Consider the following 27,053-nt stretch of genomic DNA (forward strand, 5'->3'; position numbering starts at 1 on the left):
GGTAAAGCAGAAAAATCCTAAGTATAAATAACATTTATAAAACTATACAAAAAATAATTTCAAGGGTGGTATGTGGTTCATTCTCTATTAATGGTAAGGGTTTAGGTAATTATTGGAGTTGGTAGGAAATAATTAAAATAGGAGTATAAATCCAGAGGCCCGCAGAGGCCAGGTGGGTAATATGGGTGAGTGGAGCTGCCAGGCATTAGACAGGAGGGAGATGGTGGGGACTGAGCAAACAGGCAAGTGGACAACTCATTGAAAGCATTCCAAAAATTTAAAAGATCTTAATGTGCATTCAGAATGAAACACTTCAGAGGGCTGGCAGTTTATTGTCTCCTAAAAATGACAAAATTTACCATCTCTGAATTTACCCAGCTTTCTGTCCTTCTCTCTACTTTCAGAAGATGCAGGAGAGGCGTAGCTATCAATACTAGAAGGAGATGGTTTCCTGGCACAAGAGGGTGATGGGAAAACATTGTATCCAATGCCTCTAGAGTTTGCCTGGGTTGCCACAACTTTGTTGCTTCAGGAATGGAAAATGTGGCCCATCTTCTAATTTTCTCTGTCCTGTCTTGCTCCTTCTATGACCTGGGGCAGGATTTGCGGTGGGTTTATGGAGATTCCTATGAGTCAAGGAAGCACATTCTGAGGATAGACTCATGTACCTGGGTTTTGTTTTTAGATGGTTAGAGGGAGGGTGCAATTGTGATTTATAAGAATGACTTAAAGTGTAATTCCTTTGATTTTGAAGTTGGCTAGGCAACTTAATTTGAACACCCTAGTGTGCCTGTTAGACCTGGCAGCTTTCTCAAAATCCCCCTCCTACTTTACTCATTTCCCTCACCCTCCACCTTTTTTCTCAAGAGGTAGAAGTGAGAGTTTTGTTTTGTGAGCTAAGGTTGGCTTCTGGGCCCTCTGCTGGAGCCACCTGGCAGCTTGGGGTGGCCCTGTAGCCTTCCTCCACCTCATTCTGCAATTCAGGCTCCCAATAGTCTTCTGACGCGTGGAAGAGCTTCCTCATGCATGTTAGAAGAGCATGAGTCCAGACTGAGATAAGGACTCACTCTTAGGCATATATGCAGCCTACAGAGACCCTGAGAAGCCTTTTTCCTCCTAATATCTTCTAGACTTATGCTTTCCTTGGAATTCCAGCAATAGAACTGCATACTCTTACCCTAGTTCAAGAACCTTTTATGTACCAGGTGCTATACTAGATATGAGATAAAAGATAAGCAAAATGTGGTCCCTGTCTTCAACCAGCTCACCATTTGTAATACCACTTTAATCACGTTAGAGAATTTTTTTTTTTTTTTTTTGAGACGGAGTCTTGCTCTGTTGCCCAGGCTGGAGTGCAGTGGCATGATCTCGGCTCACTGCAAGCTCCGCCTTCTGGGTTTATGCCATTCTCCTGCCTCAGCCTCCTGAGTAGCTGGGACTACAGGCACCCACCAACACGCCTGGCTAATTTTTTGTGTTTTTAGTAGAGATGGGGTTTCACCGTGTTAGCCAGGATGGTCTCGATCTCCTAACCTCGTCCTTCGGCCTCCCAAAGTTCTGGGATTACAGGCATTAGCCACCGTGCCCAGCCGAGAAAATGTTTTAAGATGTGTTCGGCCATATGAACTTTGGTGAGAATTAAAGATGAGGTTTTTACTTGTAGAGTAGGGGGCACTTGGGATGGGTGAAGAAGGGAGAACTGCCTCTAAAGGTCTTACTCATAGATGAGGAAAGACCTCAGCTACTTTTTGTTAAAGTGAGTTTATTTATTTAAAAAATATTTAAGGGGGAAATGCATTCATTTGGTTTAAAAAGTTCTGTTAAAAATATACTATGAAATTCCCCCTCCTTACCCCTTGCCTCCATGTAATTCTTATATGTCATTTCAGAGTTTATTTATGTAAATATAAGCAAATCTGAACGTATACTCTTATTTACTTGCACGCCAACCCCCATTTTTATGCAATGATAGCACACTCTATGCATCTATATACCTTTAAAAAAAATTATGTCTCATGGAGATTTTTTCCATGTAAGTACATAGAGAGCGCCCTCATTCTTTTCTTTGTTCTTGTAATACCATTTATAGATTTACCTTGATTTAATTAACAAACCCTCTATTCCGGGACATTGCGGTGTTTGCTGACCTTTGCTGTTACAATCACTGCTGCAGTGAACACTCTTGTATATACATTAGACATCATTTAGCATGTGTGCTACTGTGTGTGTAAATTCCTAGTGGTGAAGTTGTTGCATCAGAGGCTATGCATTTGTAATTTTGTTATCCATGCCAAGTTGCCCTCCTCCATATGGTGTTAACAACTTACACGCTAAGCAGCAAAGCCAGTTTCCTCACAGCTCCACCTACAAAGTATTTTTCATGCTTTTCATTTTTACCGATTTGACAGGTGAAAAATGGGCTTGCGGTAAAGTTTCCATTTGTTTTTCTTACTATAAGTGAGGTTGTGCATTTTTTTTTTATAGTTGAGGTATTGGCATTTCCTTTTCTGTGAAATATCTTTTCATATCTTTTGTTCATCTTTCTTTTGCTAATGTTTTTGTTTTTTTGTTTTTGTTTTTTTGAGATGGAGTCTCGCTCTGTTGCCCAGGCTGAAGTGCAGTGGCATGATCTCGGCTCACTGCAAGCTCCGCCTGTGGGTTCAAGTGATTCTCCTGCCTCAGCCTCCTGAGTAGCTGGGAATGCAGGCGCCTGCCACCGTGCCCAACTCATTTTTGTATTTTTAGTAGAGACGGGGTTTTACCATGTTGGCCAGGATGGTCTTGATCTCTTGACCTCGTGATCTGCCCACCTCGGCCTCCCAAAGTGCTAGGATTACAGGCGTGAGCTACCACGCCCGGCCCTTTTGCTAATTTTTAATTTGCCAATTTCTTTTCTTTTCTTTTCTTTTTCCTTTCCTTTCCTTTCCTTTCCTTTTCCTTTTCCTTTTCTTTTCCTTTTCCCTTTCCCTTTCCCTTTCCCTTTCCCTTTCCCTTTCCCTTTCCCTTTTCCTTTCCTTTCCTTTCCTTTTCCTTTCCTTTCCTTTCCTGAGATGGAGTCGCGATCTTGGCTCACTTCAGCCTTTGCCTTCCGGGTTCAAGAGAGTCTTCTGCCTCAGCCTCCCAAGTAGCTGGGACTGCAGGCGCACGCCACCACGCCCAGCTGCTTTTTGTATTTTTAGTAGAGATGGGGTTTCACCGTGTTGGCCAGGCTGGTCTTAAACTCCTGACCTCAGGTGATCTGCCTGCCTCAGCCTCCCAAAGTGCTGGGATTACAGGTGTGAACCACCCTGCCCAGCCTTATTTGCCAATTTCTAGGCACTTTTTATATATTAGGAAGTTTACCCTATGTGATATGAGTTATCACAATAGGAGGAAAAAGGCTTCCTGGGGTCTCTGCAGGCTTTTAATTTTCCCCAGATTTGGGGTATTCTTTTTGTATTTTAAATTTTAACTTGTGTTTGTTGTCATGAGGAGTCTTGGTTTGTGTATTGTTGAATTTATTACTGTTTCCTTTATGGCTTTTGCGTTATCCTGGTTCACTATTAATGGCACACAATCATTCATTCCTTTTTCCGTGGTGCCTCCTTCCTCTTTTCCTCTTTCAATTTCGGATTGACAGCAAAACACTTTTGGTATCTTCCCCCAAGTTTGCGTTCCTGGAAATGTATTTCTCGTCAGTGATAGGGTAGCCCTTGATAGTTTTGTTAGGAGATTTTAGTGGTCTGTAGAATTCCCATTTTCTTGGTACAGGCACTCTGGGAAACTGACAGTTTCTTATAAAACTAAACATGAAATTACCATATGACCCAGCAGTTGCATTCTTGGGCATTTATCCCAGAGAAATGAAAACTTCTGTTTACACAAAAACCTGTACATGACAGCTCACAGCAGACTTGCTTGTAATAGCCCCGAACTGGAAACAACCCAGATGTCCTCCAGTGGGTGAATGGTGAAACAAACTCTGATACATACATACCATGGAATACTACTCAGAATTAAAAAAAGAATTAACCACTGATATATCAACAACATAGACAAATCTCTAAAGTTTTATGTTGGGCAAATAAAAAGATCCAATCCCAAAAGCTTACATGATGTATTATTTCATTTATATAACACTTTTGAAAGGACAAAATGTTAGAAATGGTGAACGGATTAATGGTTAACAGTGTTTTAAAGATGGAAAGGGGGACGAGAGGAAGAGTGGGGTAGGTCTAGTTATAAAAGCAGCACAAGAAATCTTTGTGGTGATGGAACTTTTCAGCATCTGACCATAGTGGTGAATACATGAACCTGTGTATGGGGAAAAGTTGTACAGAACTAAATACAGACACAAATGAGTGCAAATAAAATGAGGAAATCTGGGCCGGGCACAGTGGCTCATGCCTGTAATCCCAGCACTTTGGAAGGCTGAGGCAGGCGGATCACCTTAGGTCAGGAGTTTGAGATCAGCCTGGCCAACATGGTGAAACCCTGTCTCTACTAAAAAATACAAAAATTAGGCAGGAATGGTGGCACATGCCTGTAATCCTAGCTACTCAGGAGCCTGAGGCGTGAAAATTGCTTGAACAAGGTTGCAGTGAGCTGAGGAGATCATTCCACTGTGCTCCAACCTGGAAGACAGAGTGAGACCGTGTCTCAAAAAAAAAAAGGAAATCTGCCCAGGTGCAGCGGCGTACTCTGGTAGTCCCAGCTACTTGGGAGGCCGAGGTGGGAGGATCTCTTGAGCTCAGGAGTTTGAGGCCAGCCTCAGCAACAAAGGGAGATACCATCTCTAAACCAAAAAAGGGAGGGATGGGTAGGAAATCTGAATAAGATCAGATTATATATATGGATTATATCTATGTCAATATCCTGGTTGTGATACTGTACCATAGTTTTACAAGATGTTACCATTGAGGGAAATTGGGTAAAGGGGGCACGGGATCCTGTACATAGGATCTCAATAAAAATTTCAATTAAAAAGTCCCAATTTCTGCTAATACTGGATTCACCAAAACATACTGCCTGGAAGCAGGTTCAGTTCAAGTAACTGGTGCTCTCCTGTGTTAGGACTTGCAGTGCAGCGGCTGAGCAGTGGAATGTGGAGGAGCCTAGCAGTGCCTTGGGTTCCAGCCCTGTACTCTGCTCTGTCTCAGAAGATCTGAGAGCATTGACCAGCATTTCCCAGGATTCTCTGGGACAGCCCTGCTGGGTAGCCCTTCGTACAGCCTGTCTGGAGGGAAAGAATACTGGCTTCAGCTCTAATATATCAGAACAGTGTGGGGTGGATGTTGGTGGTTGGGGACAGTGGGGAAGGGTTCCCAAGATGAGCTTTGGCCAGGTGAGGTGGCTCACACTGAGGCGGGAGGATCGCTTGAGCCCAGAAATTTGAGACCAACCTGGGCAGCAAAACCCCATCTCTACTAAAAATACAAAAACTAGCTGGGTGTGGTAACAAGTGCCTGTGGTCTCAGCTATTCTGGAGGCTGAGGTAGGAAGGCTTGGGTCCAGGAGGTCAAGGTTGCAGTGAACTGAGATCGCGCCACTGCACTCCAGATGGGCAACAGAGCAAGACTCTGTCTCAAAAAAAAAAAAAAAAAAAAAAAAAAGAGCTTTGCTGTGCCCTGCACGTGACCTACTGTCATATGTATTCTGTGTTCCTTATGCTGTAGCATTGGCTCTGCTATGAGACAGAGTGGCCTGGCATATGGTAGGGGGATCACTGGGATCCCCAAGACCCTGCTAGGGAATCTCTGAAGTCAAAACTATTTTTGTAATAATACTTAGACATTATTTGCAAATCATGCTCATTCTCTTACACAAGTGTCCAGTGGAGTTTTCCAGAGGCTCAATGATGTGAAATGGCAACAGATTAAATGCAGAAGCAGCTATGAGATTCCAGCTGTTTTCTATTAAGGCAGACATTAAAAAGGCATTTAAAAAAATAAATCAGTGGCATCATTTCACTTTTTTGTTTTGGAAGAATATTTTCCTTAAAATGTTACTTTTGTTAATGTATAAAGGGGTTATCATTATATTTAAATGATATAATATTTAAGAATGTTCTCCGTTTTAATTTTTATAGGTGAATATCAAAAGATATAACTCACATAAAAGCTCTTTGGGGTCCTTGGTAATTTTTGAGAGTGTAGGGGTTCTGATAATTGAGAATTGTTTCTTTGGCAGAAAGCAATAGGCTTAATATCTAGACTGGGCTTTGCTTTGTGAATGTGGGCATCATTTGGCCTCTTCAATTGATTTCTTCTCCTGAAAATGCTATTAATTGCCCTGCTACATACCTATGAAAATATAATCCTCTATGCAAATATAGGGGAGATTAATGGCTACATGGCTAAACTGGTGTTGAAAGAAAATGTAAAGAATGAGTTTCTGGCCTGTTAGGTGACAGTCTGTTTACTTGTTAAATGTCTTCATTTTAGCATCTCCTAGCAGTTTCTGTATACATTTGATTTCTTTTTCTCAGTTTTTCAGAAAACCATTTTAATTATTTTAAAAAATTATATTCACGCATTTTCTTTTCTTTTTTTTTTTTTTTGAGACAGAGTCTTGCTCTGTTGCACAGGCGAGATCTGCTCTCACTGCAAGCTCCGCCTCCCAGGTTCACGCCATTCTCCTGCCTCAGCCTCCTGTGTAGCTGGGACTACAGGCGCCCGCCACCGCGCCCGGCTAATTTTTGTATTTTTAGTAGAGATGGGGTTTCACCGTGTTAGGATGGTCTTGATCTCCTGACCTCGTGATCCGCGTGTCTCGGCCTCCCAAAGTGCTGGGATTACAGGCGTGAGCCACCGCGCCCAGCCCACATTTTCAATTAATATGGGATTTATATTCCTAGTACCTTGAAGTGAGGTGATAAAGTCAGGAGCTCTGTTCTTGGAGAAACCACTCACTAGCTATGCGACTTTTGGAAAGTTACTTAACTTCTCTGCGTCTTGGCTTCCTCCTGTGTAAATGGAGCTAATAATACCTCACTTTCCAGGGCAGTTGTGAATATGAAAAATAGTGCACAGGAAGCAGTTAGCAAAAGTGCTTGGCACATAACGATGCTTCATAAATAATAATTGCAACGATTGTCATTAACATATAGCAAAAGATGGAAGATTAAATTGAAGTCTTACCCTGTCTTCAGTGAACTTATTAAACTACTTTATTCACAAGTTTGTTAGCAGTCATTTTAATTTCATTTCATTTTTTTCTCCTTCGAAGGGCTATTGAGTGGCCAGACTTCCCCAACAAATGCCAAATTGGAGAAACTGGACTCTCAGCAGGTGTTGCAGCTCTGCCTCCGATATCAAGATCACCTGCATCAGTGTGCAGAGGCTGTTGCTTTTGACCAGAATGCTTTGGTTAAACGTATCAAAGAGGTAATGTGCTCCGGGAAAATAACATTACTGACTGGTTATTATGATTCTCTGCAACTCTGGATGCCATCTTAAAACTTGACATTTGTCACTATTGCTTTGAGGAGATTGCTTTTTCCTAGCAGTAAAATGTGGTGATGAAAATAGTGGTCCACAGAGCTGGGCTAATTTAGAGTTTGAATCGTGATCACCACCGATTTGCTTGGCCAAGTTGCTTAACTTCTTTCTCTTTGTCTCAGTTTCCTCATGTGAAAAATGGGGCTAATAGTAGTAACTTACCCCAAGGGTTGAGTGACAGATTGCTCAGTAAGTGTTAGCTATTATTAGTTTGTGTAAAGTCTTGCCATACTAATTTGCTCTAGCCACCATTCTATCTTTGAATTGACTGTAATCGTTTCCTGTGTGTAATTTATATTTTGTTTCCCAGTACATTATAATTTCTTTCAAAGCAGGAGTCTTGATACGAAAAGCTCCAGTGATTCTTAATGGTTTTATGGAAACAATTACGCCTATTTAACCCACAAAGTTTTTAAAGGAAAGAAGCAATGTAATTCATGTGAAAGTACTTAGTAAACTGAAGAGCATGCTACAAATGTTGTATAATTATCAATCGCAGTAAATAGGTACTTCCTTTAAGCACTTAAATGTATCATTGACCAGCTGCTGCACAGCACAGTTCTAGGGGCACAAAGGAATAAGTGAATATATCTTCCAAAGTTTTCAGTCAAGAAAAGCTTTATATTTCTGACACCTCGATGTACTGTAATATCAAGGGAATGTTAGGAGCTGTTTATTGGAGAAACCACTTATGTGAATGGCACTCCCAGATTTGTTATAACAACATGGCCCTTTAACTCTGGTGAAAGAAGATGATGGACATGGAGAAACAAGCAATGGGGCAAGAATCACTGCAGATTAACAATTTTTATTTAGCAATGGAGGTAGTACATCCTTGAGACTACAAAGTAGTCATTAGTTGTATTGGCAGATTTAAATTTGCCAATGTCGCCAACATTTTAGTACTTAGCTTTCATAAAATGTTGCATGCATATACTCTTCTCTCATGGGTTAAATACTATTATTTGGAAAACTATTAAACATGACCTTTGATATTGCTTTTCATTGATGTGGCTTTGCAGATATTATAAACTTATTTTACTATATTATGGTCTACCAAGCTTTAATTTCCAAACATGACTATTCATTGGCATCATGTGGGTTTTTTGTTTGTTTTAATACTTAGTTCTCCCCTCCTCCCAGTATGTCTAGGTGTGGTTTGTGAATCATCATTATTTTAGTAAGATAATATGATTTGGCTGTGTCCCCACCCAAATCTCCTCTTGAATTATAGCTTCCGTAATTCCCTCACGTCATGGGAGGGACCTGGTGGGAGGTAATTGAATCCTGCGGGAGGCTCTTTCCCATGCTGTTCTCGTGATAGTGAATAAGTCTTACGAGATCTGATGGTTTTATAAAGGCGAGTTCCTCTACACAAGCTCTCTTGCCTGCCACCATGTAAGATGTGACTTTGCTCTTTCTTCACCTTCCACCATGATTGTGACGCCTCCCCAGCCATGTGGAACTGTGAGTCAATTAAACCTCTTTCCTTTGTAAATTACCCAGTCTTTTGTATGTCTTTATGAGCAATGTGAGAACAGACTAATACATAAGGTTACCAAATGATACTGATGCCACCCTCTGTTAGCTGGGATGTGGGAACCAGTGGTCTTAAGCACTATTTCTAAAATAAGTTCTACAAAACTAGTCCCATGTAAAGAAGGTCAAACGTTTTGCATATTCCCTCACCACCGCTTGTAAAATCACAAAGCATATTATTTCATTTAAAGTTCTTAGGAGTCTCACAGTAAAGAAAGCCAGACCTTTGAAACTTATTTGACCTCAGAACACTTATCTTAGGGAACATCTATTAACATCCCATAAAGTAGTGATTTTAGAACATTCTTTGGGAAATGCTATTGTAGACGTAAGTCTTTACCTTTTTAATTTTTTTAGAGACAGAGTCTCATACTGTCGCCGAGGCTGGTGTTTAGTGATACATTCATAGCTCACTGCAACCTTGAACTGCTGGGCAGAAGCGATTCTCCAACCTCAGCTTCCTGACTAGCTTAGGACTATAGGTGTATGCGATCATGCCTGGCTATGTCGTCCAGGATGTTTTCAAACTCCTGAGCTCAAGCGATCCTCCTGCCTCAGCCTCCCAAAGCACTGGGATTACAGGTGTGAGCCACTGCCCCAAGCCAGACTTTACCATTTTTTACTGTTGTGCTAGAAGTTAATTAACTATGACATTAATGCTCAGAGAGGAGATCTTAGAATAATAATAAATTGGCTTTTTGGTGCTTATTCTTTTTAAAAAGTCCTCTAAGTTCAAGACCAGCCTGGCCAACTTTGTGAAACACTGTCTCTACTAAAAATACAAAAATTAGCCAGGTGTGGTGGTGCATGCCAGTAGTCCCAGCTACTTGGGAGGCTGAGGCACAAGAATCACTTGAACCCGGAAAGTGGAGGTTACAGTGAGCCCAGATCATGTCACTGCACTTCAACCAGGGCGACAGAGCCAGATTTCATCTCACAAAAACAAAACAAAACAACAACAACAAAAACCTTCTAATCCATATCTGTTGTTTTGCAGTTTAGCAAAGTATAGTACAGAGAGATTAACTGACTAGTTGTATATCAGAGAGCTGGGGAAAGTGTTTTGTAGCTGGAAATACCAGACAGAGCTTCTATTATACCACATTTTCAAGACTTGAGAGCAGTGTTTCTCAGCCCTGGCTACATGTTAAAATTACTCGGAAATTTTTTCCTCCCATATATATGAGGGGAAATTTTACACATATACTGAAGAAGACAGAGTAAAAGAAGACAAGGTAACACAGTGAACCTTCATGTACTCATTACCAGCCACTACAATCATCAACTTGCAAATACTCCTGTTTCATCCGTATCCCTACTCCCTGCCACCCCCAACTGCATATTTTGTAGTAAATCCCCAGACATGATTTCATTCATAAATATTTAAGTATATATCTTTGAAAGTGAAGGATTCTTTTTAAAAATAACTTTTAAATTTGAATTAATTTTAGACTTAGAGAAAAGTCACAGAAATAATTTGAGAGTGCCTGTATATCCTGCCCCATGCAGCTTGCCCTAAAGTTAACACTTTACATAAGCTTCGTACAGTGATCACCAGGAAATTACTAACAATTAAATGGAGACCTTATTTTGAATTTTACCAGTAATTCCACAAATGAATGACTCAGTCCTTTTGAAAAATATAGTCACAATGCTGTATACCTAAAATATTTAACAATGATACCTTAATTCATTCAGTATAGCTGAGGTGCTGTTAAGAAAAGACTGATGTCTGGGTCTCACTCCAAACAGATTAGATCAAAATCTTTGAAGGGTGATAGGGTTGGGGCGGTGGGATGTTGGGTATTGTTATTTATGAAGGTGCAGTAGGTGATTCTAATATGTAACCAGGTGAGAACCAGTGTTTTGGAGCATTCATTTAAAAATAAACTGAGTTTGGCAGGCGACATGGCTCATGCCTATAATCCCAGCACTTTGGGAGGCCAAGGCAGGCGGATTGCTTGAGCCCAGGAGTTCAAGACCAGCCTAGGCAACATGGTGAAACCTCATCTCTACAAAAAAGACCAAAAAAAAAAAAAAAAAAATCCAGGCATGGAGGTGTGTGCCTGTATTCCCAGCTACTTAGGAGGTGAGAAGAGGTTGCGGTATGCTGAGATCTCCACTCCAGCCTGGGCGACAGAGCAAGACCCTGTCTCAAAAAATAAACAGTTTGAAATTCTGTTTGAAGAACTTTGGGATTCACTTTGAATAGTCAGTAGTTACCCAGGACTATTGCAAAACAGAGACCAGCACTCACAGTACTGAGCAATAGCCAGCAGGGCGCTTGGGCAGAGGAGGTGAGCACAGTTTTGGGGCTTTCATTGGTGGTGTAATGTGTCCGTTGCATCTCTGGTGGTGAGTATTAGCAAAGTCCTGAATCATATCCATCCGTCTATGTTCACTTCAGACCTAAGGGTTGAAATTAGTCACTTCCAAATGAGTAAAGCAGAGGATGTCGTTTTGATCAAACACCAACTCTCTGATATTATTCCAGATGTTTCCTGGAAATTTGGTTGGAAAGGTGAGGAAGTAACATAATACTATGTGTTGAAAAGTGAGGGAACTTAATAACCATGGAGAATGTCTGTTAGTGGAAGTATAGAACTGGGACCACCTAGAGGTCCCTAAGATGACAGTACCTGTGATCACTTAAGTCTGCATCAAAGGGAAACATGGCTATAACTATTTCTGATTCAGATAAAAGAAAATCAGAGAGTTGGCTAAGCTTTCCTTATGTTAAATTTGGATGATGCTCTTGAATGAAAAGTTTATGTTTATAGATTTGTGTATGTGAGGGAGAAGAATGGAGGTAATTTACTTTACAATCAGGGAGTCTAGTGACGTACCTTGACTACTGGTTTCTTTAACAGCGATAGGATGGCCCCTCAGCCAGCACTGTTGAGCAGCTATTGCAGACCCACCTAGTGGGAGGTCCTTTGGGGGTTCCAGAGACATGTAACCTGGTCCCTGCTCTTTGAGAGTTTAGCCTCGATGAGGGAATGAAGATACATAGAACAGAAGTATGAAAAAGGCACTGTTGAAGGGGGTGCTCATTTGTGATTTATAACTAAAGCTCTGTAAGAGTTCATGATCAGGATATCCTGGAGCAGACGGGGTTTAAGCTAGGTATTTGGGGAAAAAAACCCAGGAGTTGGGAAATGAGAGGCAGAGGGGGGCATTGCTGCAGGCTAACAGCTTGGCAGTCTTAGAAGAAAATTAACTTCGGGGCTTCAGTGACAACGAAGAAACTGGCCGGAGTTTCGGTGAGCCTGCTCAGAGAAATCTCTGCATTCGGAACCATGGAAGGTTGGAATTAGAAGGACCTTAGAGACCCTCTGGTCCAGTGCTCTCATTATTCAGATGCAGAAATTAAAGCCTTTTAGAGCAAGTAAGCACTTTGCCCAGGTCACACGGTGAGGTAGTGGCCAAAATTAAATTAAAAGTGGATGAAGATCAAAGGGGAATTTTTGTTTTGCAGGTGGTGCACTGGAACATGTTTACAGGATGAGGGAGAAGAGGCAGAAGAGACAAGATCAAAGATGAAGGAGAAAGGGGGATTCTTAGAGCGAGATCCCTGAGGAGGCAAGAGTTGGAGCCCTGTGGGACATTGGTTTTGAGAGAACAGGGAGGGCGCAGGCAAGCTTACGGCAGAAGGGTCCCCGGCACAGATCGGTCACACCCAGCAGCTTGTGTATCCTCTGTGGAGAAGAGGGGGGTCATTTGTTGAGTGGTCATGGTGACTGGATACAGTCATGAGTGCCATAAGGCCTTGAGGGCTCAGCTGAGGCAGGGCAACTTGTATTTGCGGACAGTCTGGCAAAACGGTTCTGAGTGTAAAATCCAGAGCCACACTGCCAAGGTTCAATCCTGGCTCCATCTCTGACTAGCTGTGTGACCTCAGGCAAGTCCCTTAATTCTTCTGAGCCTCAGTTTCCTTTTCCGTTCAGTGAGAACGGAATGACATCCACCTCAGGTTTTCGTGAGGGTTCAATCAGTTGTTCTTGGTTCAGTACTAGGGACCGCGCCTGCCATGTAGACACTGTAGTGTTAGCTCTTGTTATTGCTTTAAATAGAAATGATGACTAAGGAGAAAGGCCTATCCTAATTGCCATGAATTGGCCCATATGAAATTACTTGATACCAGCAGCTGTCTAAATATTGCCCGATTTTAAGCTCTGCTCTTAACAACCCAAGTCTAAGAACTAAATAGAGGCAAGGCAAAAAAAAAAGAAAAAAAAAATTTTTTTTTTTTTTAGCCCACTGTGGTTTCCTTCAAACCCTGCAGGATTTCTTTCGTGCCATGAATATGTAGTTTTTGGAATTTCTGTAGTGAATTTTACTGTTTATTCTGCTTTGTGGATAGCATACTCGTGCCTGGGGAACATGGGTCTTGAGAAATGTGAAGCTGGATGGTGGCAAACCATTAGTCCTTGGCTTCTAGGCTGTGGATACATGGCTGCCTCTGGTTTGGGGGATTTCCTGTATATTGCCTCATTTCTAGTTAAGGATTCAAGTTGACAGACACTTTGTTTTAGGTTACATCTATCATTGAAATGTGGGGTAACTGAAAGGCCAACAAGAAAGGAGTGTGCTTCCTCCCCAGGTGTGGTTTTCCTGGGGGCAAGGGACGAGGCCGGTGGCAAATCCGCAGCCCCAGGAAGATGCAGCACAGACTTTTGGAGCTTCTCTTGTCACTGCCCTGGGTCTTCTTTCGGCCTCATTCTAGTTGCTGTCAGTGGGTAAATACGTTCACAGATTAGAACGCCTTCGTAACTAAGATAAAGCCACAAGGTTTATTTTGTTACAGTTCCTGTGTGCTTGCTTAAAGGCCTTGAGAGTACGTTCATGATATGATTCTGGTAACTCCTGTTTTAATTCTTAGATGCATTGATAAGCATACTGTATTGCTGTAAACCAGTGTGAAGCATGGAGGGGGTTCAAATGAACCGGTAAGAAAAAATTGCAACCCTTGGAAAGCCATGCGATTACACAAGATTATAGAAAGGCCCTAAGGTTTCTCTGATTTAGCCTTTTCATTGTGCAAATAAAGCAACCAAGGACCTTTGAGTGTACGGGGGATTTGCCAGATATCTTTCTATTAGTTAATGACCAAGATGGTATTAGAAGGTGAGTCATCTTTCCCACTGCACCATACTTCTTACGTTCTGCCTCTTTGGAGCCCTTCATTTCATTTTTGGTTATTCCTTTTTCACCTGGTGAGTCCTCCACTGGTGTTTGAAAGAATGCGCGAGAGTTGCCCTTAATGGGCCCACACACAGGGCTGGGCAGGGATTTCTTTGTGTCAACGGTACTGTAATGTTTAAGACCCAGCTGGAGTCATTTTCCAAGTATTTGACCTGACTTCCTGTACTGTGTGTCCTCCCAGGGGGAGAGATTGATCCCGATTAAATGAGTTGTTCCGAGTGATGCACAGAGCATCAGTGTCTGAATTGGCCTTAGCATTCACTTTGAGCTCCTTCGGTTAAAAGCCTGGTTAGCGTGAGCTGTTGGCCAGGTGAAACTGTTGCTGTCGCCCTGACACTGTGAACCGAATCTCCTTTAAATGACAACATTGTTAGAGTCCTGTGGCCGCTTTTAAACATATTTTGGCTTCAGTTGCTGCTTTCTTGACCTGAAATTATAAAATGAATTGGGAGTACCTGTTGCAAAACTACAAATTTTGACAAGAACATTGAGATGTCGGCTTCTTTTTGCTGAAATACTGAGGCAAGACATTTCAAGAAAATTTTATGTTCCCATAGAATGTCACAAGTGACTCTGGCATAAATTCCAGGTTGAAACCTTACCATGTAATTATAGTTTCCCCGCTTCTTGTCCTTTGGGCAACCTTTCTTTTCTGTAAGAAATATAACTGGTCCCCTGGGTGGCAGGAAATCCAGGTGGGGGGTGGGCTGCTTCTGGTTCGGCAGACTGTAAGGTATGCTGCACAGGGCTTCCTTGGGCCTGGCCCCACACTTCCTTTACACCAGCACTGTCCTGCCAAAAGCCAGAAATCCTGGAAGAGGGCCGAATCTAGTTTATTACTTGCCTGTTGGAAATGTAGGCTTGTGTTTTTTGGCAAGGCATGAGCAGAGCCCGGTTATTTGACTGCTCTGAGACTTAACTCCATTCCGTTTTTGGACAATGATATATGAGCGTGTGTGAACAGCAGCCCCATTTCCCCCCAGTTTGCCTGCCCTAGACATGCCCCCAGACAGCTGGCTCTGCCAGCTTTCCCGATGCCAGGTTCTAGAGCCCCTGTTCTTCTCCCTCCCCTGCTCATTTCCAGTCCGCCAGAGTGGGCAGTGTCAGAGGTCCCGTGTAGTCTCCTCTCTTGTGAGGAACCCCAGAGGACCTGTAGTCTCTAAGCCAACTAGCCGGTATCGAGGGCTCCTGGGTTATGGAAATGAAACCAGGGCTGGGAAAAGATATTCCCTGTCCTGTATCCCTTTCAATGAAGATAAACATGAATTTTAGCAAATTTGAGCATTGCTGCAGTGCCTAGAACAATGCCTGGCGTGTAGTAGATGTTTAATAAATACTTGTTTAATGAACAACTTATATATTCTTCAATTATTTCATCCTAGGGACTGATAAGTTTTCTCATTCTATCAGAGAAAATAAAGGTTATGAGGGTTGCATTAGGTAGAGTAAGCTAGGCTACAGCCAAAAATAGACTCAAAGATGTGTAATGGCTCAAATGCAACAGAAGTTTATTTCTTGCTCTTGTTCAAGGTGGATGTTTCTGGTTAGCAGGTGACTCTCCTCCATTGAGTTCAGGGATTCAGGTTCCTTCCATCTTGTGACTCTGCCGTCCCCAACAACCACGTTGTTGATAGTGTCCAGTGGCAAAAGGGAAAAAAGAGTAGACTAGCACAGATAGGAGGTTCTTACGGGCCAAACCTATGAGTGTTGCCTATGACTTCGGCTAGAATTCAATTACATGGCCACAGCTAACTCCAAAGAGGCTGGGAAATACAGTCTATTGTGTGCCCAGGGGTACACTAAATTTTGAACATCTGTGTCATCTTCGAGCTTAGATTCCTAAAATGTATCTGCAGCCCAACTTTGAGATTCAGAAGTCCTGATACAAGGTTCCATGGTAAATTTTGCTTGGTTTAAGTCCTCCTGCCAATGAAAATCAAGTGACATTAGGAAAAGATTTATATTTTTAACAATAAGTAAAAAAAAAAAAAAAAAAAAAAAAATCAGGATGTAATAGTTTATATTCAATATGATTTCAACGGTATTAAATATTCTTTTGTTTATTTTAGAACAGGGTTGTCCAATCTTTTGGCTTCCCAGGGCCACATTGGAAGAATTGTTGTGGGCTACACATAAAATATATTAATGCTAAGGGTAGCTGATGAGCTTAAAAAAAAAAACTCATAATATTTTAAGAAAGCTTACAAATTTGTATTAGGTCACACTCAAAGCTGTCCCGGACTGCAGGTGGCCTGCAGCCAAACAACCTTGTTTTAGAGACAGGGTCTCCCTCTGTTGCCCAGGCTGGAGTTCTGTACCACAATCATAGCTTACTGTAGCCTCAAACTCTTGGGCTCCAGTGATCCACCCACTTCAGCCTCTCACACAACCAGCACTACAGGTGTGCCACCTACCTGGCTAATTTTTAATTTTTTTTGTAGAGACAGTGTCTTGCCGTGTTGCCTAGGCTGTTCTTGAACTCCTGGCCTCAAGCAATCCTCCTACCTCACCTTCTCAAAGTGCTGGGATTACAGGTGTGAGCCATCGTGCTTGGCCGTGGTAAATATTCTTAATAAATGATTAGACAGAAGGAAACATGACAGTGACTTAATTGTGGTTGCCCTTTAGAGATGAGATTATCATTGGTGTTTGTTTTAGCCTGCGTCTGTTTTTCTGTGTTTTACAAGATTTCTATCTCGAACATGCATTACTTTTTTTTTTTTTTTTGAAATACCTTTTTTTTTTTTTTTTGGTTAAACTGATGGATAGGCTCCATCTTCAGAGATTCTGTGCCAGTGGGTCTGGAGTAAGGCCCAGTACTGGCTCTTTTACTTTTTAATTTAAATTTTTTTTATAGAGAGGGTCTCATTCTGTCACTTAGGCCAGAGTGCAGTGGCACAGTCATAGCTCACTCCAGCCTCAAACTCCTAGGGTCAAGTGATACTCCTGCCCCAGCCTCCCCAGTAGCTAGGATTACAGGTGTGTGACACCATGCCCAGCTAACTTTATTATTATTATTATTATTATTATTATTGTAGAGACAGGGTCTTGCTAGGTTGCCCAGACTGACTTTGAACTCTTGGCCTCAAGCAATCCTCCCACATCAGCCTCCCAAGTGCTAGGATTACAGGCATGAGCCACCATACGTGGCTTCTGTTTTTTGTTGTTTTTTGTTCTCACAATATATGAACCTCATAAGAGTTGCATCTCCCTGCCTGCAGCTTTTTGATTCATCAAGATAAGAATATGCCTCAGAACTTTGTATGCATATGCCTTTACGTGTCTGCTTCATTTATGAACTAGTCAGCTCTGTGTCAGGCCCTGTTGTAGGTGTCGAGGAAATATCACTACAAAACAGACAAGACCCTCCTTCAGAGATCTTACACTCCATTGTGGACACAGACAATAAATAAAGTAAAAAAATAAAATAGATGGCAGGTAAGTTGGTAAGTACAAGAATAAAAAAAAAGTAAGGAGATACAAAATGTCAGTAGGGTAGAAATTTGACATGGGGTGACACAGAAGGCCTTCCCAGAAAGGAACTTTTAATATAAAGACCAGCTCATCAGTACAGAGCTAGCCAGGGGGCTCTTCTTTATAACTCTGTCTGGATCTGAAATTTATCAGATTATTTGACCAATGGCAATCCCAGTTCCCAAGATTCTGTTCTTTACGATCACTCTGCTCATTGTCATGTTTATCTGAATGTTCCGAACTAGAGTCTTACTTGCTATCTCTGTTGTTAGTTGGTAGGAGACTTGCAGATCTATACTCCTTTTAAAAACATCTCTGAATTGTTTTAGATTTCAGGGACTTCCAAAGGATCTCATCAGGAGGTGTCCCTAAAGCTTGAAGCAGCATTTAATTTTCTTCTGCCCATGCTGACAGACTGAGTATAATATCGTAAGACTTTAGTCGATGTCCTGGCGATCCTCCATCGTTCTCATTCTACACATGAGTAGAGAGCGTTTCACTTGTCTAAGGCCATATCACACCATTGCTGGAAACTGCCCATGACAGCCAACCTGCAGCCCAGAGCAAAAGGCATAATGAATGTGGAAGGACTCTGCAGGACCGTACGGAGCTATGTAAAAGAAAGGATTATTTTGGGAGAGTAAAAGTCATTTATTTCAAATGCAGCCAGACAAGGAGGGATTGCAAAATGTTGTTCTGTAGAAGTATGAGCATTAGTAGCGTAACACAGCATCATTTCGGTGATGGTTTCTTCCTGTATCCCAAAGTCCCCCAGCCTCCTCTCTTCCCCTTTCTACCTGGAAGTTTACACATTCTCTCTTTGCCCTTGCGGAGACTTAGATTCTCTGGAGTCTGTCACTCACCTGCCTCTCCATCTTGTATTGTAATAGTCATAGTTGTATTCTGCAAAATGGGTGAAATTCGGATGGCTCTGGCCTGAAATACCCAGCCTCCACTCCTGCTCCCCGGCGTCTGCTGTGTCCCCTCCTTCTGGCATCTGCTCCCCCTCTCTGCCTGAGGAATCCTGCTCTCCCATCAGCAACCGCCAACAGCCTGGCACATGCGGAGGTCCCGGTTTCCCTTGATCACAGGGGACCTCCTTCCTCATGCCTCCCTGGTGTACAGGAAGTGTTTGCTGGAACAGTTTATGTGGTAAAATTCAGTCGGTGCCTCAGCCATCTGCATGGGGAATGACATGGGCCTCTGGACTGGAAATCAGGCTCCAGCCTGATGTCCTGAGCAGCCGTCTAGCATCCTGCCCGGGAGCATAAGGCAGCGCCGGTGGCAGTATACCACATCATTATGCCAATATCATCGTCCCATGTACGGTATCTTGGTTCTTTCTTCAGGCACAGGGTGGATTATTTTAGCTGTAAAATATTTACCCACGCACCACTGCTAAGCTCTGTTCTCCGAGTCAAAAAGGGGTTGTGTTCACACATGGTTTGGGTGGATACACCAGGGAATTACAGAGCACATAGTCCAGTTTCACACTGTTTCATTACCTTAGCTCAGGTTTTAAGGTGTTGAGTGTGTCACTTCAGTCATACAAACTTACTTTTATTTCTCTTTGATTCTGGACATCTGAAAGGGGAGTCCAGGTTAGTGGCATGGCTTGGAGACTTTCCTCACTGTCCGCCTGCTGCATCTGTGAGGCTTCTCCAGCCCCTCTGGTGATGTAGTAGTGACAGCAACAATAGTGTTACAGCTGTCGGTTTTACATGTTTGCCATGTGCCAGGTTTAGAATAGGCATTTTGCATATATCATCTGTATTTCACGATCAGCTGAGATTCAGACACCCGAATGTGTTCCCGGTTACACAGTTGTGGAAGTGGAGCTGGGATGCCAACTCAGAGCTAACGTCCGCCTTCGAGACTCTAGGCCGTGCTTCCTTTCCACCTTTTTGTCCATTGTCTTCAATTCTTTTATTTTTATTTATTTATTTATTTATTTATTTATTTATTTATTTATTGAGATGGAGTTTTGCTTTGTGGCCCAGTCTGGAGTGCAATGGCGATCTCAGCTCACTGCAACCTTTGCCTTCTGGTTTCAAGCGATTCTCCTGCCTCAGCCTCCCGAGTAGCTGGGATTATAGGCGCCTGCCATCATGCCCGGCTAATTTTTGCATGTTTAGTAGAGATGGGGTTTCACCATGTTGGCCAGGCTGGTCTCAAACTCCTGACGTCGTGATCCATCCGCCCTGGCCTCCCAAAGTGCTGGAATTACAGGCATGAGCCACTGTGCCCTGCTTCATCTTCAATTCTTTAAGGGCTTATTCTTCCAGCCTGTCTCCTGCTCATGCCCAGTGTTCAAGCACGTTCCCTTACCCTGTATTCCTTTATAATACTCGCCGCCTAGTGTCACAGTATACTTAGCATCTCAAAAACAGTCTTTATAGGATGCAACCACACTTTAAAATAGCCTTGAAGACCCCACGTTGACATTCTTGAAGTGACAACTCTGCCTACCTTGGGGATAACTTTTTTCTCCTTCCACCCGTGCCCTGGAGAATGGAGCTGTTCACCAGTGTCCCAGAGGACTCCACAGTCCCTGTCTGCGGAAGGTAGACAGAGAGCGGACTCGCGCTGAGGAAGAGCTTCATCCTTCCCCACTGCCGCTCTGGAGGGTTGCAGAGAGGGAGCCTCGAATGAGTCAGGGCTGGGGTGCTCGGTTGCAGACGGGGCCTTCTCCAGGAGGCAGAAGATCTCAGATGTCACCGCTGTCTTTCATGGGACCCGAGGAAAGCTCTCCCAAGGAAAGGGAGGAGTGGGACTTCGGACCCTCAGGCTTTTATTTTTACTCATGATGTTTTTCTTTTCCTGATTTGCTGGCATCAATGCCGTTTTCAAGGCCTTTTGTTGGGGGAGGTATAATCTGCCTGTTTAGTTTTGGAAGCTGCCGAATGGTTTTAGGATTTATTTCCCACTTTCCCACCTAGACATGATGCCAAGAGTAAGAAGGCATCAGAGGAAACTGGGCAAGTTCTAAAGTAATTATTGGAACAGTCATGCAATTCAAATTCCTGCCGTTCTGATATCTCTGAATTCTCTTGAAGACCTGAATAAAATGTGTTCTTTTTCTGAGACATGTAGATACATTGTTTGAACAAAGGAAACAGGGTGACTTCAAAATGTCCAGTATGTGGAAATCGATGCGGTTCAGCCTGTGGGGTAATGAATGAAAACACCGGCGACAGTCGGCCCCATTGTTTGTCATGGTGCAACAGGAAGTGGTACACTAATAAGGAGCCAGGGGAGGTTTATGTAATTCAGAAGGAAGCAGACGTGTGTGCAGTTTTGACTGATGCCCCTCTCACTGCAGATCCAGGCTCACCGAGCAGGTTCCTATGACTGATGGACGTGGAGATGTCTGATTGGATTTTGTCATTTGATTTTTGACACTGACTAATGATAGATTTTTATTTCCCTTATGGTCAGAAATAGTGTCTTGAAAAACTTCACTTTAGATCATAGTTTTCACACACAGTTATAAAGCATAGTAGAACAAGCTATGGAAAAGGAAATGTCACTGGTAGACTTGGGTCGCTTAGGACAGGTATGGTGGCCCTTGGAATCGGGAGATCTGGAATTCAGTCCTGGCCCCGTCAGTCCCAGCCGTGAGAGCTTAGGGATAGTGCATGCCCACTCTGGGAGCAGTCTTCATCTGTAAAAGGAGCGGGGTGCTCAGGACCCTTGTACCTCGTTCTTTTACAGCTGAAGATTGCTTCGTCTAAGCCTCCTTGGTAAGGTCAAGAATTGTGAAATGTTTGTACGCGTGAGATGTCAAGAGTACAAAGTGTACAAACGAACTGCCAGTGAAAATGTCATTGAAGTTTGTCTGCTAACAGATAGTTTACTCCCTTTGGTCTCCTCTCAGTTTTTGTTTTGTAAATGTCCATGTTTTGTCTGGTAATTTGTTATTTTTATTAGAAAAGTAAACCCCAGTGTTTTTCCATTCCGCTTGACAGCATAAAAAATTGCCATTTAAATCCATCTCTTAAGGAGTTCAAAAAGGCATTAAACACACTGCTCAACATGGTATGTATTTAATTGAAATGAGTTGACATTTGAATTAATTAGCGCTTTAGAAAAGATAGGCAAAAATTAGGCCAAAAAGCATGGGTTTGAATTCTGGCTTCACTTGCTAGTACGAACTATGTGGCCCTGGGCACCTTTTGTCACCTCTGAATCTCTAATTTCTCATCTCTAATAGGAGAGTGACACTTTCCCTATGAAGTGTGGTGAGGTATAAAGATAATATATGCAAACTACACAGTACAGTATCTGACACTTAGTAGGTACTTAATGGATAGCAGCTGTAACTGTTATACATTATTTTATTACAATAATTAAAATAACTAGAGAATTCGTGTGTATTATGTACTGGCTTCTACCTACCAAATCATTGTAACGTGATGTGCATTGATTACCAGAAGAAATAGTCCACCAGTGTGGATGCCAGTTTTGTTTCTGTTAGAGTGTGTGGAGTGAGATTTACCAGAGAGGGATTTCTCTTTTCTGGTTGACAGATCAAAGGTACGCCTGTGAGAATAAATGGCGAGAATGTATTCTTTTTTTTTTTTAACAGTGATAAAATATACTTTTATTACTTTGTTGAGTCAGAGGGTTGTAAAAAAATTATTGCTAAAGTAGGTATCAGGCAAACAGAAAGGTGCTTTAGAAGTCTGGTTACCTTGGAGTTTATTTAAACTAAGAGAAAAACGTCATAATGTTTCCATGCAATACATATTTGGTTCTTTAACAATTGTGTGACAAACAGCAGAAGGAATTAAGGAATGCCGCACTTGTGATCCATACAAAACACCAACATTTTAGGTTGTACGTTATTAAAGAAATATCTCAAACACTTTGAAACACTGTAGTAGCCAATACATAGAGGCATGCCGTAGGTGGGCACAGGAACGCAGTTTAGAAAAATAAATCACATAAGAACTACTCAATTTCTTTAAAATCACTGAGAAAGAAAAGCAACATTGAGCTGGCCGGGCGCGGTGGCTCCCGCCTGTCATCCCAGCTCTTTGGGAGGCCGAGGCGGGCAGATCACGAGACCAAGAGATCGAAACCATTCTGGCCAACATGGTGAAACCCTGTCTAATTTTTGTACTAAAAGTACTAAAAGTACTTTTTTTTTTGGTACTAAAAGTACAAAAATTAGCCGGGCGTGGTGGCGGGCGCCTGTAGTCCCAGCTACTCAGGAGGCTGAGGCAGGAAAATGGCGTGAACCCGGGAAGCGGAGCTTGCGGTGAGCCGAGATTATACCACTGCACTCCAGCCTGGGCGACAGAGCAAGACTCCGTCTCAAAAAAAAAAAAAAAAAAGAAAAAAAAAAAGCAACATTGAACTTTCTTATTGACTTTACACAGCTTCTATAGAGTGCTTTGAGTTAAATCCAAGAGCAAAAGTTGACTCTCCTCCTCTATTTTTGGTAAACAACTGCATGGTAAACTTACATGACTTCCCCTCCCTGGATTTTACCTGGGAGTAGCCTTTTTAAATTTTTATTTAAAAGAGGGCAGGTTTGGCACTTTTATAGTGATGTCACCAATGTTAATATTTCTTGGGATCTCAGGAAGATTCAGGTTTTTTTTACAGCTGGTACAGCACAGGCTGGAGCTCCCACTAAGCCAGCCTCAGATTTTTCCAGCTTATTTTGTGCATCAATTTGTGTAACAATCCCATTCGTGTTTGTCTCCAATACCATTCCTCCATCACCATTTCTGCGAGAATATTGTGAACCTTGCCTACATGGAAAATCAAATCCAGTTCACACACATTTTCAAAACATTTGTCTAATGTTTCCACAAATACGTAGGGCTGATAGAACTTGGAGAGCTGCGGCTTCCCGTGGTTGTTAAGATTGGGATCGCCTTGATCATGGCTGAGCCGGACCCACCGGGTGGGCACTGGGGGCCAGGGTGGGGGCTGGCGGGCAAACCTCGCCTCCGTCATCTCGCCGGCGATCCTTCCCCACCCACTCCCTCCTGCACACCGGCAAGAGTTTATTCTTACAGGCTGCCATTGCAAACTACTGCCTTCAGAAACAAGGTCACTTCAAAGTGTCCAAAATGTAGTAATTAGTGCCATTCAGCCTGTGGTGTCATTAAGGAAAACATTTGCCCATTGTTGTCCCTTGTGCAAGAGAGAGGCGTCCACAAAAGATTCATACTCCCAAACCCTCCATGGGAATGGTGATCTGGAGGAGGCTTGGACAGCCAGAAAGCACACAGTTCACCCTGAAAGGTTTTGTTGCAGCCTGTCATAGCCTAACCTTTATAATCTGTCTGAATCTCTACTGCAGGGCAAGTAACCATGGTCTGGTGGGGATAGAGGTGGCAGGTGGGCTAGAATGTGCCATATCTTGATTTGTGGCGATGGGCCTCCTACTCTTCGGAGTGGAGACAGCTACTACCATGAGTCAAAGACCAAATCACGGGATAGTCAATGTATGAAAACACAAGCACTGGGTTCGCAAAGTGGAAGAAAGCTCTTGAAGAAGGTGTCAGAAGCAAAAAATGGTAAGTATGTGAGGAGATGAAGATTTTAATTAGTGTGACTATAGAAATCATTTCACTATGTATATGTATGTCAAAACGTGTTGTGTGCTATAAATATAGTTTTTATTTTTAAAAAAATGAATGCTGTCAGTATGAGTCCATTTAAAAATCAGTAGGCTTGAAGGTTCAAGGAAATTGCTGAGAACTGGCATCATATACTTCCTTTTGGGGTTAGTTGATGCATGGTATAGTTAATGTAAAGATCCAGGATCCTATGAACACAGCTTTTTACCTTGGACTGTTCCTCTTGCAGACTCAGCTACCACCTTCCTTTGTGATTAAAAATGTATTACTTAGCCTCAGCAATTTGTTTCAGAGCCACTTTCGTAGTGTCTAGTCCAGGATTCCCAGATAGGTTTGTTCATCTTTGTAAACTTGAAAGTGGCCATCTGGGGTTCAGTGCCAAGACGGGTTCTGAGTCCAAGTCAGATTTAAAGAATAACCATGATGCATTACTGGTATCTGTCAGAGGTCTGGGAGAAGGAATTAAATGTATTTGAATACGTTTATTTTATTATTTTTTAAAATTGAGTTATTCACATAGTTCACCCTTTTACAATGTGCATTTCAGTGGTTTTAGTATTCTTACAAGATTGTGCAGCTACACAACTATGTAATTCCAGAACATTTGCATCTCCCTAGAAAGAAACTCTGTGTACATCAGCAGTCACTCCCCATACCTCCATTCCCCTACCCCCTGGCAACTGCCAGTCTCCTTTCTGTCTCTATGGATTTGCCCGTTGGGGGTATTTCATATAAAGGGAATCATGTGATATGTGGCTTTTGTGTCTGGTTTCTTTTACTTAGCATAATGTTTTCAAGGTTTATCCATGTTGTAGCTTATATCAGTATCTCATATCTTTTTATGGATGAAGAATATTTTATTCTATGGATAGACCACGTTTTGTTTATCCATTTCTCAGCGGATGGACATTTGGGTTGTGTCTACTCTTTGCCTATTGTGAATAATGCTGCTATAAAAATTTGTGTACAAGGTTTTGGGTGAACATACAATTTACTTCTCTTGGGAATATATGTGAAGTGAAATCGCTGGCCGTATAGTAACTTTATGTTTAACTTTTGGAGAAACGGCCAAACTGTTCTTCAGAATGACTGTCCTATTTTACATGCCTACCAGCAATGCACAGGGGTTCCGGTTTCTCCACACCCTCACTAACATTTGTCATTGTCTGCCTTTTCATTTGAGCCATCCTAGTGGGTGTGAAGTTGTATTCTTTTGCTTTTGATGTGCCCTTCTCTAATGTCCAATGATGTTGAACATCTTTTCCTGTGTTTATTGGCCATTTGTATATCTTCTTTGGATAAATGGCTTCAGTTGTAATTGCAAGGACAGATTTTTGCCCTAGGAACAGGACTGATTTATATAGTTAGGCTAACTGCTTCCTAATTGGGAGAATTGGTAGTTCTGAATTTCAGAAACATCTGAGAAGGGTGGATATTGAAGCTTTATATAAAACATTGTAGCAGTTTTCTTCGAAGGTGATTATGATTTGGGAACTTCTTAGTTTTACTACCATAAAAAAACTTCCAAGCATATTTTGCCATTCATTGTTAGAATAATATAAACATACATGTTTATAGCAGTGTTGTGTTTTCAGATCATTCTTACATATATTATCTCATTATAACCATTACAACACTGCCATGAGATAGGATGAATATTAGCCATTATTAGCCCCACTTTTGAAAAGTAGAAGCTGAGAGTCAGCTTGTGACTTGCCCAAGTTCACCAACTAGTAGGGTTTAAATTCAGGTCTTCTGACTTACTTTGTTAATGGTAATGGATTATTAGTGATGTCAAGGATTTGAAGGGTGAGCTTACATTGCTAAAAATCAGCAATATGCCCATCTTCAAATAGCAGATTGTTACTGGCCTCAGAATGTTGTTATTTGAATAGCTGTACAACAGGATGAATTGTTACTTTTCCATTTAGCCCCTTTAGCTACAAAGTGCTTACAATAAAAGAGCAGAATTACATATCACTGCCTGCTCATTACATTTTGAACCCAGAAGGAAATCCAGCCAAAGAAAGAACAAAGCCGGGGATGGATTTAGAACCCTAAAAAGAGGCAGCGTTTGGTTAGCTGGCCTCAACCCATCATGCCTCCTCCTCCCAGCCTCCATATTCCTAAACTGACCTCCTTGGGAAACAGGAATTTAAATGTAGAATGAGTGTAGAGAAAGTGAGATATCCGTTGAGATCAAATAAAAATTAACCTTGATACTAATGTTAACTGAGAGACACCACATTAAAAGCTAAACATTACCTTTAAAGGGTGGGAAAGATGAGTGACTTTTTAAATGCAGTCTTGAGCTGGGTACAGTGGCTCATGTCTGTAACCCCAGCACTTTGGGAGGCTGAGGAGGGCAGATCACCTGAGGTCAGGAGTTCGAGACCAGCCCGATCTACATGGTGAAACCCCGTCTCTACTAAAAATACAAAACTTAGCCAGGCGTGGTGATGCACACCTGTACTCGCAGCTACTTGGGAGGCTGAGGCAGGAGAATCGCTTCAACCTGGGAGGCGGAGGTTGCAGTGAGCCGAGATTGCACCACTGCCCTCCAGCCTGGGCAACAGAGTGAGACTCGGTCTTTAAAAAAAAAAAAAAAAAAGCAGTCTTAGGTCCATATGCAGTCTTTGTTTTTAACATTTCTTTTAAACTTAAGTATCTTGGGGATAGAAAAATAAGTCTATTGATCATATGGATGTGAATTTTGTTAACTGTGAAACACAGCTTACCTGCTCATTTTTCTTTTGAC

At 42.2% G+C, this 27,053-nt stretch overlaps 1 protein-coding gene and 1 pseudogene across 3 annotated transcripts in view; one reads left to right on the forward strand and one right to left on the reverse strand.

Moving 5' to 3' along the window:
- BORCS5 (BLOC-1 related complex subunit 5) overlaps positions 1-27,053 on the forward strand; it is a 109,038-nt gene that overhangs the window by 70,115 nt on the left and 11,870 nt on the right. For 2 of the 3 annotated variants that reach the window (XM_050748286.1, XM_050748285.1), the window contains exon 3: positions 7,207-7,364. The exons of the other annotated variant lie outside the window; for it this stretch is intronic. In XM_050748286.1, the coding sequence (XP_050604243.1) occupies positions 7,207-7,364 (158 nt within the window). The remainder of the gene's footprint in view (positions 1-7,206; positions 7,365-27,053) is intronic. 3 annotated transcript variants of the gene reach the window in all.
- On the reverse strand, positions 23,200-23,593 carry LOC126930789 (AP-3 complex subunit sigma-1-like; annotated as a pseudogene).

This window comes from Macaca thibetana, chromosome 11 (genome assembly GCF_024542745.1).
Source record: "Macaca thibetana thibetana isolate TM-01 chromosome 11, ASM2454274v1, whole genome shotgun sequence".
In the NCBI taxonomy this organism is placed as follows: Eukaryota; Metazoa; Chordata; class Mammalia; order Primates; family Cercopithecidae; genus Macaca; species Macaca thibetana.